Raw genomic sequence first — 22,861 nt, forward strand, 5'->3', positions numbered from 1 at the left:
AAAATAAAGTATTTTTTATTATATTTATTTTTTGACATTCATATAAAAAATATATACTTTAAGTTTTTTCATGTTTTTACCATGTTCCAATTTCTACCTATTTTTTGTGCGATTTTGGGGAGGAATACTTTTGTAGATTTTTGTCTAAATTTTTTTATGAACAAAACATGGGCAAAACTTGGACAAAACATTGCCAAAACATGGGCAGCACTACTAAATACGTAAATAATAAAGTCAAAATCCCGGTGATAGATACAAATATTGAGGATAAGAAAAAATCTGTAATGGTCGCTAATCTTCTCGGCTCTCGTTCTGTGTACTATATACCAGAGTTACTTTGGAGTTCATCAGCTCTGTATACTATATACTGAAAGCACTTTGAAGAATCACTACTATCCGAAATCGTGTATCAAACGTTAACCAAATTATTTTCGGCTTTGCGCAGAAACTGTTTTTATTGCTGCATAAAGGATATTTTAAGAAAAAGCAAAATGGGGGATCGCTACAACATTTTCTCACAAATGGAACATCTTCAGTCGAAGTATGTAGGAACAGGCCACTCTGACACGACCAAGTGGGAATGGTTGACAAACCAACACAGAGATACGCTTGCCTCATTCGTCGGTAATTTTTTATTTGATTATTGAAATAATGAGTTAGTGCTAGTAAAGAATTCTTCTCTTGCGTTATCTGCTAGCCAACCCCCAACTACCAACCGGAAATCCTTTAGCTGGTGGCCACCTAAAATTTTGGTTTCAAAATGTTTAATATGCCTAAGTGATACCGCAGCACGATTTCGCGCATTTTCAAAGTTAATTTTTGACACGGTGTAAAATGATTACCCACCCAACCCCTAACAACTATCCAATATAACATAACACCTAACTTAATTCCTTGCTATCAAGCTGTAACACTTTAACCAGCCTAACACGTACTGTACCGAAGGATTCTTCACTAGGGTCAATAAGTTGTTTCCTCATGTTTCTCTGTCGCTGTATTACATATTAAAGTTTACTAGGGCACCTCCCTTTAGCTCCGAAATTATGGGTTTAAGGCTTAATGCTGTTACCATTGTTGGCTAGAATGTCTTTTGGCAAGATACTTAATGGCCATTCTGCATAATATGGCAGTTTCTAACAAGATCTCATGTGTGCAAGGCAGTTTTTTTTTTATTATCAAAAGTCGGAGTTGATAAATTAATTGGCGTGCATGACCAAAAGTTTTTAAACAAAATCGCTTGTGCACCTGCCATACTCAGACTGACTTAATGGCAAATTCTCCAACCTAGTGACCATATGATTTGTCACTTGTCAGGCCTACAATACAAATTTAGGAATACCATGTTCCATAACTTATTAATTATAACTATTTACAGGTCATCATGATTTACTGAATTACATCGCAATTGCGGAAAATGAAACGAAAGCCAGAGTCCGTTTCAATATGTTGGAAAAAATGTTTCAACCATGTGGGCCCCCTCCGGATCGACCAAATGTTGATTAATTTTTTTTTAAAGTTGTGATATTTCAGGTTTTGTAAAGTGTCCCAGTAACTATAATTAAATGTCGCTGACCAACCTGTTTATCTTTTTTTCTCCCAATGATATTTGCCAACTGAAAACACATTTTATGTGTGGAATTTATTTCACAGCTGTGTATCTCATGTTTACAGCATTATAAAATGAATCACTCGAAAACATGTGTTGCACAATACATTAAAAAGTTTTTAATGTTTATCTTTTTACTGGAACAGATATATTATCATTAAAATCAGAAACAATGTGCGACTAATACTTGATTAGTTCAGCATGCAACAACAATAAGACAGTGTATAGTACATGGCAGTAGTGACGGCACAAATAAATAAAATGCAAGTGTGGGAATAATGGTAGTGTGGTACCCACATGATTTCATTTTAACATCAATTTTTATCCCGTTAAATTTAAATTCATTTAGTTAGAAATAGTAACTGCATATGGAAGAAAAACTTTACAAATAAAACACTTTAAGATTTCCTAAGGTAATTAAAATCTTTTAGTCAAATTGGAAGTCTATCAATCAGATTGTTCGTCTGTGATTTGTGTCTCGTGAACTTTTTGAGTGAGTGAAACTAGTTGGCCATCCTCCCCAACACACATTGGTTGAATGGTATTAAGTCTAAAAGGTAAATGAATGTTTCTGAAGTCAAAAATATCAATAAAAATGCTTGCAAACGGATTTTATGTTCTGCAATTGTGAAACTAAAAGAAATTGGTTTTAAATGAATCTTTAAAGTACTGTGATGAAAATATAACTGTTGATTTTTCAACAAAACCCAGTATTAATGTTTCATTTAAGTATTTTAACCTGTCAGTGGGTCATTTATATTCCCAATTATCTGCACTAATGTAAAAGCTTTATATTCCATTAGAACTAAAATAAGATTTAGTTTCTCCAATTCTTATGTTAGAGAATGGCACATAGTTTAAATGTTGCATAAAAACAAGCAATTTAGTAATTTTAAAGCGCCAATTATTCATAATTACCAATAAATTAAAGAGACATTTCCTCATAAACAGTTTTTATAGCATTTTTTTGAAGATGAATAATAACATTCCTACCTTGATAGTTGAGATATTTCCTGAGCAAGTTTAACAGCGAGATATTCCTTTTGTTCATCACTCATGCCTTCCATTGGGTTATTTTGTGGGGGTTGAACATGGCCAGTTACTGGATTAATTCTAAAATTAAATAAAAGTTAAAGCCCTGAAACTACCGAGACACATCATTGTATAGTTATAAAAATTATACTAATATTGTTGTTGTAAAAAAATAGAAATCAGGAACCGTGGGGTTCTCTTTAGGCCATGTACTCTACCTAATATTGGTGCATGATTACTTATTTACATGTTACTATGTATACCTGGATTATTCACATATGGTATCATAAACGATTAAAGAGTATGCATGTATGCTCATTTAAGGCCTATGTCAGGCATATTTTTGAATTCATTCCCATTTCAATTTAGTTAAAATTAAGATTTACAAAACGTAATAAACATGATTTACTGATGGGAGGCAATCTTGTATTCCTCTGTGTCGCTGTCAGAGTCACAGTCTGAATATTCAGTTTCACCAAAACCACCAGCCAGTAATCCTCTCGCAGCAAGTAAACCAGCTGCGTTACCATAACCAGTATACTTCACGAACCTGTCAACTGAAAACACACCAGAAAAATTAATATTAGGGTAAATTAAATTAAAAATTGAGAATACTTCGAAATTTTTTTTGGAGAAATTTTTTTTCTTAGGTATAAATATATGATTAGGACAAATTAAACCAAACACATTACAAAATTTCGTTAAATAAAAAACAAACCAGAAAGTTCACAATTAGGAAAAATTAAATTGAAAATTGATAACACATTAAAAACTTATATTTTATGAAAAAATAAATTTATAATTAAAAAAACATACCAAATTTTTACCTGAAAAAAAAAACTTTATAATTGAGAAAACATTAAGTTTATTCTTACCATTTTCCTTGCACAATACAAAAAGAAAATCTGCGATACCATTTTTCACTTCAACATTTGCGTGTGTGCAAAGTTTTACAAGTTTATTTGAAAGGGCGTCGCCATCTTCTGGTCTGCGATGAAAATCCTTTCGAGGCGGCAAAATTTCCTAAGACCCCACAAACTATTATTTAAAGTGTTTTGCGGTCTCTTTGTTTAATTAATGCATGTCCACTGGTGTTTTTATCAAGATTTAGTATAGCTGCCAAACTTTTCAAAACATAGGGAAGGGCGGAAGGCAATGTGCATTTGTTAAAAATGCCAGTAGAAATTTTAGGGTAGGCCTGCCCCCCCATATTTGGCGCATGTTATGTAGCAGACATGGTGGAACTGAACCAATTATATGGAGGCAGCAAAACTTCCTAAATCCCAAAAAATATTATTTCAAAGTATTTTGATGTAAATACTTTATCCCTTTAATTAGTTCATGTTCACTTGTGTTTTTTACCATTTCGACAAAGCAGGCATATAGTGGACCTGCACCAGTAAGGCGGCAAAATTTTCTAAAGCCCAACAAAGTATTATTTAAAGTACTTTGATAAATATATTTTGCGGCCCCTATAATTAGTGTATGTCCATAAGAAATTTTTACTATTGTGAATTAGCGGACATGGTGGATCCGCACCAATTAAAGGAAACCCATCATTTGTGATAATGTACTTACTGCTTTCAAAGCTTTTCTTACATCTGCACTACATCGACTTAACTGGCTCAGAAGAGCAAGCAGGGGTTGCAAAACATCAACAGTGATAATATTCTGTTAAAGGGAGAAACAACTTAAGACATCACATAAGATGTTGAAAATAGGCAATTTACCAAAAATAAAATTATAAAATAATATTTAAAATTGTAAAATAATTTATTTAAAAAAAAAATTATTATAAAATGTAATTTCATTCATTCATAACCAACACATTATATACATAATCTTTTTAATTAATATTTAAAAAAATAAGTTCATACATTCATAACCAATACATTATATACATAATCTTTTTAAATAATATTTTAAAAAATAGGTTTATACATTCATAACCAAATTTAAAAATATATACATAATTTTTGTAATTATTATTTTAAAATGAAATTTCATACATTTATAACCAAATTTTAAGATATATATACATAATTTTTAAATTATTATTCTAAAAATAAGTTTCCTACATTCATAACCCGATGTTCAAGAATATGAAGTAATGATTTAATCGGAGCAAATCGTTCAGTTTTTCTGAGGCTTTCTTCCTGAACCTGCTCCGATTTTTCTCCAATCAATATTTTCATCTTCAATTGCTGTGGAGGAACGCTATAGATCGCGTTCCCAGCATGACTATATGCAAGTGAATGGAACTTTTAAGTTATGATTATCAACATTGCATAAAATAAAAATGTGTGTTGAATGAATAAAAAAAATATAACATGTTTTATTCCTAGAAGGTTGGGGCAACGATAGTCGTATAACATGGGTGTTTTGTTAGAGCAATTGGCATTAGGTGCCTTGCCACATACTCCCAGTAGTAGCACCATCAAGTCTCAACCAGTTAAGTGTTTTGCTCATGAACACACTCTCACTATCCCCACAGTGGTAGCATCATCAAGCCTTGAACTTGTAACCTCTTTGTTATAAGCGGTTGCGCTAACCACTGAGCCACCCTCCAGTAAGTGTTATTGTGTCTTATTTGTAAACATGACTTACCAATGCAATGACTCTGTTCGTTTTTCATCCTCACACGCGGACAACAACACAGTTCGACACAATGATAATGTCAAGTCAAGATCACTAACTTCTTGCTGTAACAATGCAAAACTCAAGTTAAAATCCACCATTTTAAAGGTTAACTATAACTGACCAACAAATGCACTTACAGTACTATACATTGAAGATTTTCTTAAGTCAACATTCAGATGAAACAACACCTTTAATATTTCATCCACCACTTCTACTTGCTTTGGAGTAAAAACTTTCCCTTCTCTGGAAAAAAATAAAATTAGAACCTCCACGAAAATTCCATCTCTTCACAGTCGTACCTGTCCGTATCATTCACTTGGTTGATTTTATATTCTAAAAACTGAACAAGAACAGTGCGAGCATTGTGGTTTTCTATGAACAGGTTACGTCCTTTAGCACTTAATGCAGTGATAAGAAAAACCAGTCGCAGAGTAATAACTGTGTGTTCATCCGGGCGCGACTGGTGCTCAACAATTTTTTCCGTCACCGATTTTAAAAACTGATGATCTGTAAATGTGTCCTGAGACAGAATTTATCATTTAACAAATCAATGTGTGTATTGGTTGTTTGGAAGATATTACTTACACAAGATATTACTTACATTAGCATCATTGGTGATGAACAGCACATTACAAAGACATTTGCATGCAAGTAATTCGATCTTTAAGTTCAATTCGACATCGCCATCTAAACAATTAAACGTAAAATAATTTTGCAATCAAGAAATAACTTAAATTCACTACAAAAAAAATAAATAAAATTGGTGATGAACAGCACATTACAAAGACATTTGCATGCAAGTAATTCGATCTTTAAGTTCAATTCGACATCGCCATCTAAACAATTAAACGTAAAATAATTTTGCAATCAAGAAATAACTTAAATTCACTACAAAAAAAATAAATAAAAAAATATCCATGATACAAATACCACCAAATTTATTTAATAAAAAATTTTTTTTTAAACTTTATTAAACAAGAATTGTTCACCATCTGTGCACAGTGTGATTTTTTTCTAAATTTCGTTTCTAAGAAACAGGCCAAAAAATGTAATACCGAAGTTGTAGAAAAAAATAAAATTCAAAAAAACAAACTAAATTCCACCTGTATCAGTAGCAATTGGTGCGCCATTTAATTTGCTGTGTTTTAGAAGGTATTTGGTGAAGTCTGCAGATGCTAAGCATTTTGAAACCAATTCTCTGTCTCGGGATAAAAATAGAAGCACGCTCAATGCTTCCGACAAATATTTCGGTTCAGAAGAAGGAAGAAGTTTTCTCAACATTCTCTTTGCTAAAACCTTGAATTAACAATAAAAGATTAATTAAACCTTATCTTAGCCCTCTTTATTCAAAGGTTTTGATACAGGATTCTTATTTTGGTTGTTACTGGTAAACAGTAATTGGAGGTCAGGTTAAGTATGCAAGCAATAATAAACAGTTAAAGTTGGTTAAATTGATGATGAAATACCTGCCGCTTTGCTGTGTTGTTCGAGGTAAGAGCAAACTTTTCTTTGTTCTGTAAAAAAAATCAGATGTTCCATGATTACATGTATAAGTATAGCATTTGGATTTTTGAACAATGTGTTTAAATGTGTGGCGATAGGCCACTGTGTTTAAGTGATGAATGTAACATGCTTTACCCTTGCATGGCTGAACAACGACAAACAGGGGGTTCTGTTACATACACCTCGTGTCAGCTTACAAAGTTCCAGGTATGTTACTTTGTGGGTGCTTACTTTTTGGGGAAATTTTTTTATGATTGGCTGATGATTTGGACAACCCATTAGTGACCACTGGATTAAAGCAAAGAACACATACACCCACAATGGTAGCTTGAACCCATTACCTCGAACCTTAAACCCATTACCTCTGGGTTACAGGTAGGCACACTAACCACCTCTAGAGCTTAGGCGTAAGGTTACGTGCTCAAGACTCATTGTTACTGCCGTGTTGGCTTGTGTGTTCGTGGGGGGGCACAATATGTCCAACCCAATGGTCACTTATGGATTGGCTATATTGTCAGTCATACAATAAAAAAAAAATTAAAAATCTTACAAAAATGGATCAGCCATAAAGTTACATATATGATAACTCATAAGTGGGCATAAAATGTATTCAACCGCACCCTTGTTATAACGAACGCGCAACGATAAATAAGTTACAGACATTTATTTATAATTTCATATATTCAACAAACTTCAGAATATCGTGACTTACATTTTGATTGTAAAGGGATAATGCTTCACGAATTTTTTCTTCATCGTCCAAGCTTAATGCATCGACCACGGATTGTTCATCGATTTCCAAAGATTCCATATTTTGCAAATACGCGACAAGACCAAAACGTAGTGAAAGTATTAGCAGTGTTATCTACGCAGAAGTTTGCAAATAATGTTTACAAGTTGGAAGAATGTTCTTTTCACGTTCTCTCTTATTTTTGCGTTTTTCTGTCGTTCGCTTTAACTTTAAAATGTACCTAAAATTAATTATAAAATATTATCTTTTACGAAGACGAACACATAAATTTGGTTTTGATCTCACACAGTTTTGTAAATATTTTATTTTAAAACAAATTCGTAAATTGTAACAAAAGTGCCGATCTGTTGAGATTTTAAATTGGTTGATCAAAACCGATCACATATAAATACGTTATGTTACATTTTATCATTTCAAACAATATAAATCTTTTAAACTTTGTAAATGATTTTATTAAAACTAAAATGTAGTTCACGAATGAGTCATTTTTTCTATAGCTCTATTGATTTCTATGTTCGTATGTTGGCAAAATTTATTCATGACCTCTCGGAGAACAAGAATGTCGACTCTGCATTCTATTTACGAACAAATGCCGTTGACTTATATACGCATCGTATTTTGTATATTTTGCGTTACATTAGGTCGCCAGAATATTAAACAATAAATAAACTTTACATTCTATCTAATTATATCTGATTACGTTTATTTGTTAACTGATAAACCGTTTGTCAAAATAACAATTCGAATGTTTGCAGATCTAATTTTATTTTAGATTTATGTGCAAATGGTGTAGCTTGAACCCAACGTTTTGCACAATCTAATTAAACATTGTTTTAGAATCTGTTTTTTTAAGAAAATAACTGATTTTTGATTGATTGATAATGGCAACTATTGAAGAAAGAATCAAACATTTTCGAACTGCTCCGTTTGATCCAAGGTTCCCCCAGACCAACCAAGCTCGCAGTTGTTTCCAGAACTACATCGACTTCCATCGTTGTGAACGAGTGTTCAACGAAAAAGGCAAAGATACAACACCCTGCGAATACTTCAAGTTGTGTTATAATTCTCTCTGTCCAAATGAATGGAAAGACAAGTTTGACACATGGAGAGAAAATGAAACATTCCCAACAAAGCTCTAATTTAAAGATCTTGTTTTAGACAAACGTTTTCATTCAATGTAACACCCAATATAATATTAATTGACAAGAAAAAGTTCTGTGTTTTGAACCAATAAATTTGAAATATATATCTGGTTATTAATGTTTGATTGATATTTGTTTATCATTACTGCATTTGGTACGTTTATCACTTTAAATCCATATGGATTGTTTATGAAGCTAAAACACAGTGTTACAGGAATCCACCATCTTAACTCTTGCCTGGTATGAGTACCATACATGTAGCTCCGTAGTTAAAATGACAGCCTTTACATAGGTGTTCATTGCTGCTATCATTATATAAATGTGTCCATGGGCAAGACAGTTTATAGTAAATGGTCTAACTCTTAACCCAGTGGTCCTCTAATGGGCTGTCCAATTTGTCAGCCATATTTATATATAAATAACTTTCCAGAAAGATGTTGTACCACCAGAGATTGTATTTTTTAATGAGTAAATTCATGTCATTTTGTGGTTGTTTCAATCCTGACAACACCCACAACTGAGTCGTGGCAGTTACTGACCTTGTCCAAGGACACACACCACAAAAGTGGCAGCATTAAACCATGAACCTGGCATCTTCTAATTGAAAAGTAATCATGTCACAGTCACATATGTCTCGTAAATAATGGAAGTGACCAAGTTCAAACAGTTTCCGGCACATGTCTTGTAAGACTTTAATTCCAGACAAAATTTCCTTAAGTTAATTTCTGTTACAAGTTCAAGAAATCTAAATATCACATGTATCGTTATATAGATATAATATATTGGTATACCCATAAGCACACAAAACTTCAACAAAATTATACGTTGCACAGGAACTATATCACATTTCTATCAAACCAACATACAAAAATATGGCAAATGTCGATACTGTGGGATTATGGACATAAAATTACTCTCTGTTGTAATAAAAAAATATAAAATGATGCACATACAGCTTCAATAGCACCACATAAAGTTGTCATACATGGATCTGGCTTCTTTGTTCATGGATTGGCTAAAAATTAACAGATAGAACACTTATTAAAAAAAAACAATTAGCAGCTACATATTCAAGCACACTGTAAAGTATAAAAATAGATCATATTGAATAACACTGAGTACAGAATATCACTTTAAAAATGGAGAAAGTTACAGTCAATAAATTGAAGTCACAGGTAGTATATTAAACAGAACTTTCCATAGATTCTATCACTTCATCTTTTTTCACAGTAAAACTCATTGCCCTCGGAACCTTTTGTTTTGATCTTGACATAGCAACAGTCAAATTAGAGAGCGACGCACTGTAGTCTCTCATTCCAGCACTTGTATGCGCAATAGTTTTGTTTTCAGAGATCGGTTTAAGATAATTTTCCTTTCTCATTGTACTAAGGCCACCAGATTTCTGATGTGACCGCAAACCCATGCTGGAACGAGAATAACGCGGGAATGTACCATGCGAAAAAGATGGGGGAGCAGCATGTGTGGGTGATTCCTCTAAACTATGAAGTCTATTTCTAGCATGCAAATGCTTTTTTGTTGGAGTCATAGTGGATTGTGTACCAGCAAAGTCTTGAATATTATCTATTTTTTTAGGTTTGACACATAACGCTGTACTTTGTGCCATCTGTTCATGATCTGGAAGTTTTCTGTGCTCTCCCAAAGAAATCTGTCGGTCTATATTTAACTTCAGTATTGCTTGCTGGTGCTCTAACTCCCTTTTCTGTTGAATAAGCCGGGTAAAGTATCTTCGTTTCCTCTCAACTTCATCAACCCTTTGTTTTTGTACAGGTTGGTTGCTTATGGATGGTGAACTAAGCAACTTGCTGCTGGATGGTGACTGTGGTTTTATTGCCTGGTAACCTAATGCTGTGTTACGGAGGGAGTAGCATGAACAAGCGGCAGAATTGACCTCAATGACTGCACTGACACGCTTGGTACCTTCTATTGGTTGCTCATCACCATATGTGAATGCAGTCTGCGGTAAAATGTCCGAAGATGGCCGTTTTTTAATTTTGCTGTCAATTTCTTCATACGTTAGACTCGTGCTGTGCCATGAGTGGAACTGAGACGTGCTTCTCTTCTCCCTAAGGTTGTAATTGCTGCGTGCGGCCATGGAGGAAGCTTTAAAAAACAAAGAAATGTTTTAAAAGTCGATACAGACTATCTTTTATATTGAATGTAATTGGATTCGAAATAAACCTAAACCATAAAATATTTTTAATTTAACCTATAAAAACTTAGTTAATGAAATTTACCACAACATTAGGGTAATTGCTGCGGTATTATTGACTACTGTGGCATAAAAGTGTTGCTGTATTATCCACTGAGAGTGGATTGGTGTTCTTTAAAAAATGCATATTTAATATATGGGTGTGCTATTGCATACTAAAAAGCAGGCATGCCGGAAATTGCTGCAGTCCGTTTAGCTTTTATAGTGATTATGTTGCCGCGGCGATGCCAAGTGCTTTTTATGAACTGACAATTTAACGCACCCATCTAAAATTATTGGTTATTCAATTAAAAGCTAAGAGCATGCAAATTGTTTTAATTACTCTGCATATTTATTGAAAACGTTAGTTTACAATAATGGTCTTGAACTGCATAAGAACTATTTCTATTAAGTTCAATAAAGCAGATACAGTATGTTGCAAATTTAAGTGGAGCATGATTAAATAAAAGAACAGGTGCTATTTTCAATAATTTCATAGATTATAATCAACATAAGAAAAATATAGAAGATATGATAAATTAGAACTTAAATCAATTATAAATTATATGTAAAACTAATTAAATTTTAAATCATATGTTGTAGAACCAAAATCATATGTTGTAGAACCAAAATCATATGTTGTAGAACCAAAAACAGAACCAATTTGTTTATTATATTATAGAAATACGCTATGCAAGAAGTGAGATATTAACCTAATTAGTAATTTAACTATCACTACTTTTTAATCCCAACTTAAAATACCAAGTTTTACTACTCAAAAAATGGGTTAGTTTAGAATTTTAAACCCATTGTTGCTGCGTTTTAATTTTAGATTAGTTAAAACAAAGTCAATTAAACAGTCGAAACAAAACTCACTAAAACTAGTTTTAAACTATTTCACAGCAAGTACTGCCTGATTCACTCTGAAAAAAGTCACCTTCTATTTCAATTCGGTGAAGCCAAAAACTGACCAACCAGCTAAACTGAGATAGAAAAATTAAAAAATAGAATATCCTGTAAAATTAAATGAAAATCAATCGTGTAGTGATCGACCATGCTGTTTAGCGGATTACTAAAAGAGTTTTGTGAATAGACTGAAAGTTAATTGTCATAAGCAGCATGCTGCAATCTTACGAACCTCTGGTGTATCACAAACAAGTAAAGAATTCATATCCTGTAGTTCTGTATCATCACATAAACACAAAATAATTTTTTTTTTTAAATAAAAAAATTATTGTCCGATTTTTCACACCCAGAAAAATTATCTGATTTTTCACTCAATACCCTTTTAAAAGTGTTACATATAAATTAACAATTTTGTTGCAACATAAAAGTGCAAAGTGCGATGTCAAACATTAAATGCTAAATATAAATAAGACATGCTTTTCCTAACCAACATAAAAAATAACTGCATTACATAAAACATATTTACCTGTCAAGCCTGTAGCCTCCCCAGTATTGAGTTCACCTATATTAACCAGTGCAGCGTTACAGCATGGCCCACCATTAGTTGGGTGCAGAAGCATGTAGTATACCAACATGAACAAAATACCAACGATAAACAAGCCATTGACGGCAAAAACGAATCCGATCGCAATATTTGGCGCAATGCTTTCAACAGGGGCTTCTGTGGCTGTTGTTACATTAACTGCAGAGAAACTGTTGTTTGAGCCGAGTAAAACTTCAAGTAGACTTCCCCCTCCGTGCCGAAAGTAGAACCACACCATAGATATTGCAACGTTTTCCAGAAATATAAGGAAATAATAAACAGCCATCCGGTATCTGTTGTTTGAGTCTTGCTTAGAATGCACGTTGATGTATGCGAAAGTGTAACAGAAGCTGGAATAATAATAACCCAAAGTTATGGCGTGATTAAAACATATATGCTGTATACTGAAAAGCTATAAACAAAACGCAATTATTATAAGCCCCTGCAGCTCTGTATTTAACACCAGTGATACTATTATCAAATACAAATTGAGCACACATTTTAAAATTTTACCAAATAAAAAAACAGCAAGTACTGCCTGATTTGAACAAATATACTGATCATAGGCAGCAAAAATACTTTTAAACTCCCCAAAAAGAGCTATAAACAGGATGCAATTATTAGAATTTCAGGGCCCGCAGGAGTATATGATTTTAACAAGGGTGTGCACATAGGCCTTGTTGCCTCGTATGTAGCACCAGTGATACTAATATCTAAAAATATCAAAGACGAATTATGAATTTTAAAAATTTTACCACATTTTACAATTTTACCAGATAATTAAAAAAGAAAACTGTTTAAGTACTGCCTGCTTTCAACAAACTTAAATAATAAGGGTAAAAACAACTCAATTTTTAAAAAGATATTCAAAACAATGTTCACATTTACGTACTGCCTGTTTTCAATTAACTCAAACTAAATAAATATCACCAACCTACCCAATTACAACATTATAAATATATTCTTGCGCTCTTGAATTACAAAGTTTTGTGTTCTGGCAGATGATATAGATGGTGCAAATTACCCAGTGTACAGCAAACAGTGCAATCCATGCCCATACATGGACATTCAGTAGTAAAGCCAAGGCAAACACCTGCAACAAAAAAAAGGTTAGTGTTACCTAACCTCAAATTTCTCATGAAAAACAGAAGCAAATTATGCTCAGAAATAAGAAACTTCATATAGTGTGTTAAAAATTGAAACTTTTTAAAAATATACATATATATATTGCAAATTTGAAAATGCCTTTTGTTTTTCAACTTGAAACTAAACATTTTGCAAGACAACTGGTTGTTTAAAAATTAGGTTTCAATTTTGGAGTAAAATTAATTGAATTAGTTAGCAAGTGTCATTTTACTTTGATAAAGACAACATGAATAGGACGTAAAAAAAATGTGCCAAAATAGCTAAAATACAAGCATAACATGCCTGGTAGCAACACAACATTAAATGTTCTAGCTCATCTAGGTATATAGGATAAAGAAACTGGAATAAATAAAATTATTACAATATAAAAGACATACCCTTGATGTTATAGTGCATGTTCTGTATAGGAAGAGCACAAGTGATCCACAAATGGAAATTTGCTTTTTACTTTCAGGTATGGAGTCTCTTAGATGTCGTTGCCATGTAACGATCATCAGTGACATTCCAAAGATGGATACACAGCATGATAGAACTGGTAGAGTGGTAAAATTAATTTGTTAAAATCGCAAGTATGCATTACAGGTTAAGCATTGTTAACTAATCAATGCATAAAAATGTAAAAAAAAATTTAAAAAAATTAAAAAAGTTTAATACAAGATAATGATAAAAAGAATTCTTAAAAAAATAACTACAAGCTCCTGATTATTTTTTTATACTTTGAAGGCAATTATATTAGCCCAAACGTTTGTATAATTTTAAATTGTACATGTATATATATTCAAAAACCAGTTTTAATCAAAAATTTGTTTATGTTACTTTTGCTACCAGATGACCAGGCATAACGTAAATAATCGTACCGTGGTTCATTTGGTTTAAGAACAAATGTATTCCCGACGTTTTGTCTGCCATTCAGCAGGATTTGATCAGGAAATGTAAAGCAACAATACACGCAAGCGAAATATATAACAAAAGTAAAAAAACATTGTTTCACCTGTAATAAAGGGTGTTTGCATGGTAGTTACCATGATGTAGATTTGTAAAACTACTTGTGGTGCAGCTTCCAAGTAAGACTCCATCACACGCAGGAAACTTACATCGCTAAGCTGGTATTTCCACTGGTGATACAAAAGCATTTGTTTTAACGCAAAAAAACAAAAAAAAATTGACAAAAAAGGACACACTCCGTATTGCAAAGTGGAATACTGACAATGTAGAAGAATTCATGAATTAAAAATTAATCAGAGTTTAAATAGAAGAATATAACAATATCACATTTTATCGTTTAGTCCTAACTATACATTTTGAGATTCAATCATATTTTCAGTATTTTTTGTAAAATATATATTTATTTAGTTATAACTAATCTTATTACAAAAATCTCATGTATTAGAAAAAAGAAAAAACTGTTTTGTGTTAAACAAAGTTACAAAGAAGTCTAAATTAACAAACTAAACGGTAACTGTTTACAAAAGCAACAGTTTTTTTATATACTGAAATGAATACTATGACCCTCAGTCCCTCAGTCTAGTTTTTAAGCTGTTAACACACTACTAAGTTTAAATCTTTAGAATATTTTTTAATCAATATTGTTACATAAATAACGCTACTTAAAAAGTAATTTTCAACTAATCACCAGATTATTGTAAAATTTCCATCTTGATTCGTTCCCTTGGATTTCGCGCCGCCGTGATTTTAATCCGAATTGTATCGCACGAAAGTATCTGCAAAGTAAAATCAATTGAATATAATTTAATAGGGATGTGCCGAGCCGAGCCCGAACTCAAAAGCTCGTGCCCGAGCGTCTCCTTTTTTGACGCTCGGCGCTCGGTTGAAAACTGGGCCGAGCGCCGAGCCTTATGCTATAATGTTGCACGCGAGAGCGAAAAATATTAAAAATGAAAAAAAAGTGAAGCTACTAAGAGATAACGAGACTGGTCAGCGTAGCTTTCTCTTTTATTGTTTTTCGTTCGTTGTGAACTTGCTCTCTCGCAAGTAACGAATCGCAACGTCAGCTATTTGCCGGTATCGAATTACAGCCGGTGTCGAATTACACGAGCGCCCAATGTTTTCGTATCAGATTTTAAATAAAAAGCCAAAAACTCTTTAACTTTTTTATAATGAAATATTATAAATTGCTGCAACCACATGACAGCCCCCTTAACCGCAGACACGCACGCAACCAGAAAATGCTAAGACGCACACACACGCGTTGCATTCAATATAACATTCCTTTGCTTGGAATTGGAACAATTTTTCATTCAATTATTACATCAGGTGTCCTATCGCAAGGTAACTATTAATTATGACGTTTCATAATATAACAATCGGGAGGAATGTGCCCACTGCCCAAATTGGGCAGCCAAACCAACCACGAGATCAAACCATCGTGTATCAGCGTCACATTTTTACACTCTGCGCCGGCGTATGAAATAAAGGAAGACGCATGCGGTAGCATACATTCCACACGTAACAAACGAAGCAATCGTTGTGAATTTATTCTCGTGAAAAATGATGTAATGAAACTCTGTTTCTCGTGCGGTGCCATCAAACGATGTTTTTTTGGCTTCAGTCCAAGCTCGGCCGGGACGATACTTTGTAATATCATATTACAATTTATGTTGGTTCCCATTTACTGATAGCGTCGCTCACATAATCGCGATTTACCTGCATTTAAACTAATCATCAGAAACAAAAATTATACACAAACTGCAGATTGTATAGAAGCGAATGAAACACGATTGTTTTCAACAAAGTTTTCAACAATCTCGTTTGTGATGTAACGGTCGTTAAGGTTTATTCTGACGTAAATAACCGTTACCATATCCAAGATGAACATGCGTAGAAACTTGCCAGCTGCGCCACTGGCTGTAACAATTATATATATTTTTTTAATTAAATACTTTTTGTATGAATTTTACATTTTGCAACAGTAGAAATTACGAAACGAGACGCGTCTTTAACCGCAAACCACGTGTTCTGTATTATTTTGATTAGCGACGCTTTTCGGCTGAATAGGAACGCATTCTCGTACGCCTTTCTCCTTGATGACGTCATAGGTGCTCGGGCTCGGGCTCGTGCCGAGCTTTTCGTTGAAGCTCGGCGCTCGGCGAACCCGAGCTTTTTCAACTTCAGCACATCCCTATAATTTAATATGATACTGGGAATCGAGCACACACAAATTATTTTTTCTGTGTACAGTTTTTAATCTTCTAGGTGTAATATCAAAGTGATCTAGAGACAATTGTTAATTTTTGAACTTATAGAACCGTAGTTTGGTTTGAAATGTGGCTACACAAATTAGTTTTTCCAAATTATTTTGAGTAGGCCTAGTCTTAATTGTACTGCACACACAAAGACTTTAAAAGAAAAATAATGCTTCTCTGTATCATAAGCAAATGCAGATGTTTAAAAAAGAGACTGAAGTGTTTCTTTATAGAGAAACACAAGTAGTCTAAAATTTCGGTTAAAAATTTAAAAACCTGTGTGTACATTGTCGCTCATGCACTGACATTAAGCATTCCCGGGAATAAATAGTAAATACCTGTATATTGGTCCAAGCTGCAGCAGATGTACAATAAAAAGGAAAAGGTGTTTGTAACATCGTTTTTCGGCGGGTTTTCCCACATTTTTTCGTTGCTTGTTTATTTCGGAAATATCCTCTACTTCCCACCAAATGGAAAACGCCTGAGTAGAAAATGACAGATAAATGCAATTTTCGTTTAATTTTTTGACTAAGCTTCTGAATGTAACAAAAACTATACATAACAAAGAATTACAATTTTCGTTAAGTTAAATTGGACTGAGCTGTTTAATATAGTATAACGAAACTACATTTATTTTAATAAATATGGTAACAAAAACAGTAGGCTATAGATAAATATTCGTGGAAACTCCTGAGTGGAAAATTACAGATAGTTACAGTTTTTATTTGACTAAGCGGTTGAACCAACAAGAGTATGACATAAACTGTATTTATTTTTAGAAAAAAGTGATAAAATTGAATGGTCGAACAAATATTCATGTACAAATAAGCTAAAAAAACGAATAAATAGGCCTAGTCATTTTCATATACAAACTAGCTAAACAAACAAATAAATAGTCATACTCATATACTAATTAGTTACAAAAACGAACAAATGGTCATATTCATATACCAATTAGCTACACAAACAATAAATAGACTTTTTCATATTACTAATTAGCTAAAATGCATTGGGTAAAATACAAACTTGACCTAAACCACAGGTCTTTAACACAGACATAACCCACATAAAATAAAATTGAAAATGGTCATTAAACCCAGCGATTATAACTTGCCAAACAAGTTGATAATTGCAAGAATATTGGAGATCGATTGTGGCGAAACATGGGAGCGTATACAAGCGACAGTTAGTAGAACAACTAAATTATTCATGACCGCAGTTCTACTATTGATTATGCAATGGACAACTTAAAGAAACATCACGGGAGAACTAAAAATCACTACAACGCTCTTATTACAAATATCCTGCACGTTAGCATTAACAAAAAGTCTGCATATTAGCATTAGTTAAACAAAAATCACTACTGCATTCTTATTACTGTATATTAGCATTACAAAAAAGCGTGCATGTTTGCATTAATTATATACGCCAATATATAAAGTACTTTGGAGAGGATCTGGTCAATTACAACCAATTGTATGATAACTTTCATATGTTACATTTTTGTGGCAGCAGATTCTAATTCTGTGCCATTTGCGCCATCCAAATATATATCTTTAATTATACTATTGCTTAGATGTGTTTATCTGTTACAATTTGGTAGCACCAGATCCTTACTGTATTTCTTTATACAAGAATCGTTCAATTCTATGAGCACCAGATCATGGTCAGATTCACGGAATTTATTACAGTTGCTTTACCAATGATAAAAAAATCTGATTTCAAATTAAGTAACTCTTTGTATACATTTAATGCAGGATGACACACTACCATGCATACGTTTGGTAAAACTGTTAATTAAATATTTATATAATTAAACAAAAGTTTTTTTTTTCAAACTAACCAAAATAAATATTTATTAAAATTAACAAACATAAATACCCATTAAAAAAAAAAGTTTCTTACTTGCATAATAAGGGAAGGCACAACTATGACAATCATTGTGACAATGAAATAAAACATGTTGTCCTTGTTTTTATCTCTGTTATAGTAATAAGACAACCCGTTCAAAATGTCAGTTACTAAGTCGAAGAAGTATAAACCAATTGAACCTGCAGAATACAAGTATATTTGTATCAATTTTGAAATCTAAATAGTGGCATAAGAGCATGTTCAAAATGTCAGTTACTAGGTCACTGTGGAATAAACAACAGACATATAAAATATTTGTAAAAATTTTAAAAAGTAGTTGCATGAAAACATGTTTAAAATGTATGTTACTAGGTCAAAAAGGTATAAACCAATTAAAACTGTAGAATATATAACAGACACATTATTCTTAGTAAAACTCTTAAAAAAAGACATATTAACCATTTATATAAATTTTAAAATACAAATAGTGGTATGAAAGCATGTTTAAAATGTATGTTAATAGGTCAAAAAGTATAAACCAATATTGAACAATAAATAACAGACCTATTATGCTTTGTATAAATGTATAAAGGAACATATTACTATTTGTACAAATTTTAAATGTATAAATAGTGGTATGGGAATTTTATGGTAGCGTGAAAATCATGCAGAAAAGAACTTTTCGTGATAATGATTTCATGAATTATAGATGAACGCATGACAGCAGTCGAACATGAAGATGGACTGTAACAGAATGTTCTGTGGCTGTGTTTCTGACGGTCTGGCCACTTTAGGTTTATTAAGTTTAAGTACATATATACACAGTGTCAATATGTTATTAGGTATTACTGTACCAATATGGCCCCAGTAAAGTCACAAACTATTAATTATGTAAAGAAACTGAATACATTTATAATAGAAAAATAAAACTGGTTTTATTGTTTACTATCAAGTATCATGTATAATTTTTTATAGGGACTGTTATTATTTATTTTAATATTTTTACAACCAACATATTTGAAATTTAAAATTTGTAACCGTGAGTTGGTAGGGTTCAAATAATCTGTAAAGAAAATTGATTATGTGTGACAAGTCGATCAGATGACAGTTTCTTTACTAAAGTAGATGTTAGATGCCACAGTTAGGTAAACAAACATACCAACCTATGACAGACACAAGATCAAATATTGAAAACCTTGAACAAATATGTTGACACTGAAAGAGAATACAGAACGACGCACAGCACGTAATTTTGCTCTGAAATGTAATTCCACAATATCATGTTTAGTTTCAATATTTTGATCTTCTAATCTAAGATAGACAATATAACCTAAAAATTAAGAAATTAAACAAATTGATTTGGCATTTTAATGAACATTTCAATTCAAGATATTTCTGAATTATACTTCACAATAAAATGTTTGAGCATTCTAGTCTAAGATGGGCAATGGACAAAAATACAAGAATTAAACAAATTGATTTCGCATTTTTAATGTAGCCTATCTTTTAAGTTATTTCTAAGTATTTTTTCACAATAACATGTGTGACTATTCTAATCTATTTGTTCCAGTATTTTAATTTAAAGTAGACAACAAGGTATATGGAAATAAATAAAGAAATAAAACACATTGATTTGGCATTTAAATGTATCATTTTAACTTGAGTTATTTCTAAGTAATGTTTCACAATATTATGCTTGACTATTTTAATCGTTTTGATATTTTAAGATTGACAAAATGAAAAAAGAAAGAATTTAAACAAATGAATTTACAGTTAAAAATGACAAAATATACCTTTTAAAAAATAGTTCTGAGTATTGTTACAGACACAGACATTTGGTTATAAAATATTCATTCAGATCCGTTAACATATATGGAATTTTCCGGTCAGAAAAATATCAATTAGAGAATAAATCATCAAAATCTCAAGACATCAAAGCCTAATGGCTTAAATCTAAATCTGGATGAGAGATTGTATGCCAGAAATGATATATATAGCGACGAATTATTGATTTTGAAAATTATTCTTACTTAACATTAAGCTTCCACACAGTATTGAGTGTTGGAATGATAATTAAGATGAATAAGGTTTCATATTTAATAATAGGGTGGGGAAGATTGGACACCTTTTCATTCTATATCCCCATCCAATTTGGTAGTAAACAAAGAACATTCAAAGTATTATAAAACCGTACTTCACGACTCCTACAGACTGTTGTTAATTGTTGAAAACAAGTGAAGTATGATATTTGGAAATTATGTGCCAAAGGTGTCTCGTCTTCTCCAACCCTAATATATATATATATTTAATATTTATTAGACATATATATATATATATCAGATTATATGAATATGTTTTACCAAAAATGTAGAACTAGACCTAGAATTAGTAGTGTTTCAAGAAAATAGGTTTTATTTTAATTTTTTTGCATATTCTTCACTACAAATTGTATTTGCTAATGCAATACAATTGTGTATTTGTGTTTTATGTTATATAATACAATGATATTTTGGATATAAATTTCAAACCTTATTTTTACTCCCATAAGATGTACCAGAATGGATGGAGGAATTATTTGAAGTGGACAAATCTGAAACGGCCGTATCTGTAATATTGTATTAAATGTATATATATCTTCACAAATAAAATGTTATAAAAAAGATCAAATTAAAGCTTGGTTTTACAATTTGTTAAAACAACAATTGAAAGTCAGTTTTTAAAACAATGAGTTTAGCTTGCTTTATGCTCGCAGAAAAATGACCTTCATTATAACATGGATGTTTTGTTTTATACATCTCATGCCGTATAAAAAAATATCTGTTGACAAATAAAATGCTAAGTAAAAGATAAAAATTAAAGCTTGGTTTTACAATTTGTTAAAACATCGAAAAATGACCTTCAATATAACACGAATCATTGTTTTTTATATATGGCTGATAATTTGGACAACCCATAAGTGACCGCTTGGTTTGGAGCAACAGAGAATAGCTTTATAAGTTGACCCTAGGAACAGGTACAGCTGTTCCAGATTATATCAGATAGTAATCGGGAAAATACCAAAGAGAGTAATTGGGAAATACCGAAAGTGTGTGTGGCCCCAAGCTCTCTAATATTTAATGAATCATTCGCAACAACTTGGGCTTTAACACAATTTTAAAAACAACCTTAGCTTTACACCCACACTTCAGAAGTGAATAACACAATTTTAGAAATCCATTTAATATAAATCATAATTACGAGTATTAACATAATAACTACCTTGGTTTTCTTTGTCAAACAGGATCTGTCCACCTCTAGTATGACCACTATCCACCTCATCAAAATTCCCAGACCTTCCGCTAAAAGAAAAAGTGGATTTTACAAAACAAATTTAAGAAAAAGTTTTTGTATAAAATAAGATTAACAAGCGAGAATTTTATAAGTTCTAAGCAATAAGATTACTTGAAGGCAAACATTTTGATTTTAGTTTTAATATGAAAACCTTTTAGATTTTGGGTGGGCCTAGTCTATTTTTACTATTTATTGTGTAGATTACAAACGCTTGTCTACTTTCAGATGTTATTCTATAACTCTTCAAAAGCGATAGCGAAGATCATTTTATAGCTCTAGAAAACAATTTTCCCCTACGTTAATAAGTATGAACCACTAACCCCTCATCTCTATAACCAATAACTCCTAACTACCAACCTCTAACACTTTTCAACAGCCTAATTGGTAACATATATACTAGAGGATTTTTACTTGCGCCGATATTATTATAAAAATGAAGAGAAACCAACAGAAAACAACAGTCTGTAATAACTCTCACCACCCTATACTGTTTTTTAAATTTTAATGGTTAAAAACCTCAATAATAAACCTTACCATCCTTCAGCATGGGAACTTCGTCTTTGTTGTGGATTAGATGTAGATTGTTCCCGATCGCCAGCCATCAATACATCCCCAGCTGATGGTGGTTGGGGGGAATAACTGACATTAAGCAACTTCATCGGCGGATTTGTCAAATATACGTCGGTGTCGGACTCGTATGAAGACATAGATGAAAGCAATTTATGCTGATACATTTTTCTTCCATTTTTAGTGCATGAGGGGGGGTTATTAGCAGTAGCACCACTATTCAAGTTGTGTTCAGGGTTTTCAACAGACTTGGCAACTAAGTGGGACATTCAGGGTGTTCTGTACTTAACTTACAGCTATGAATTTCCTACACACCTACAGTACGGTAAAATCTTAATAGGAAAAATGATTAGCCATATACCATTAACAAAACGGGCACTATAGTAAAGAAT

General features: G+C 32.3%; 4 protein-coding genes across 4 annotated transcripts; 2 read left to right on the forward strand and 2 right to left on the reverse strand.

Annotated features, from left to right (window-relative positions):
• Positions 1-365: 365 nt before the first annotated feature.
• LOC149743441 (splicing factor 3B subunit 5-like) lies at positions 366-1,729 on the forward strand. The gene is made up of 2 exons (XM_089886434.1): positions 366-624; positions 1,376-1,729. Exons 1-2 carry the CDS (start codon positions 492-494, stop codon positions 1,501-1,503), a joined length of 261 nt encoding a protein of 86 aa, XP_089742560.1. The 5' UTR covers positions 366-491; the 3' UTR covers positions 1,504-1,729.
• Positions 1,625-7,680, reverse strand: LOC149743442 (chaperone Ric-8A-like). Its single transcript, XM_089886422.1, has 13 exons — positions 7,494-7,680; positions 6,745-6,792; positions 6,382-6,574; positions 5,880-5,965; positions 5,578-5,798; positions 5,416-5,521; positions 5,246-5,340; positions 4,717-4,879; positions 4,217-4,309; positions 3,514-3,661; positions 3,048-3,195; positions 2,600-2,719; positions 1,625-2,156 (listed from the first exon to the last, which is right to left on the reverse strand). Exons 1-13 carry the CDS (start codon positions 7,590-7,592, stop codon positions 2,054-2,056), a joined length of 1,623 nt encoding a protein of 540 aa, XP_089742548.1. The 5' UTR covers positions 7,593-7,680; the 3' UTR covers positions 1,625-2,053.
• A 663-nt stretch (positions 7,681-8,343) lies between these two features.
• Positions 8,344-8,788, forward strand: LOC149743443 (cytochrome c oxidase subunit 6B1-like). The gene has a single exon (XM_089886616.1). The coding sequence runs from the start codon at positions 8,414-8,416 to the stop codon at positions 8,669-8,671; it is 258 nt and encodes an 85-aa protein (XP_089742742.1). The 5' UTR covers positions 8,344-8,413; the 3' UTR covers positions 8,672-8,788.
• A 564-nt stretch (positions 8,789-9,352) lies between these two features.
• Positions 9,353-22,831, reverse strand: LOC149743444 (uncharacterized). Its single transcript, XM_089886444.1, has 12 exons — positions 22,437-22,831; positions 21,831-21,910; positions 21,101-21,177; positions 19,736-19,829; positions 18,627-18,772; positions 17,060-17,202; positions 15,152-15,239; positions 14,510-14,633; positions 13,896-14,050; positions 13,311-13,465; positions 12,316-12,722; positions 9,353-10,795 (listed from the first exon to the last, which is right to left on the reverse strand). Exons 1-12 carry the CDS (start codon positions 22,736-22,738, stop codon positions 9,858-9,860), a joined length of 2,709 nt encoding a protein of 902 aa, XP_089742570.1. The 5' UTR covers positions 22,739-22,831; the 3' UTR covers positions 9,353-9,857.
• Positions 22,832-22,861: the final 30 nt, after the last annotated feature.

The sequence above is a fragment of the Ciona robusta genome, chromosome 1 (assembly GCF_009617815.1).
Source record: "Ciona robusta chromosome 1, ASM961781v2".
NCBI lineage: Eukaryota > Metazoa > Chordata > Ascidiacea > Phlebobranchia > Cionidae > Ciona > Ciona robusta.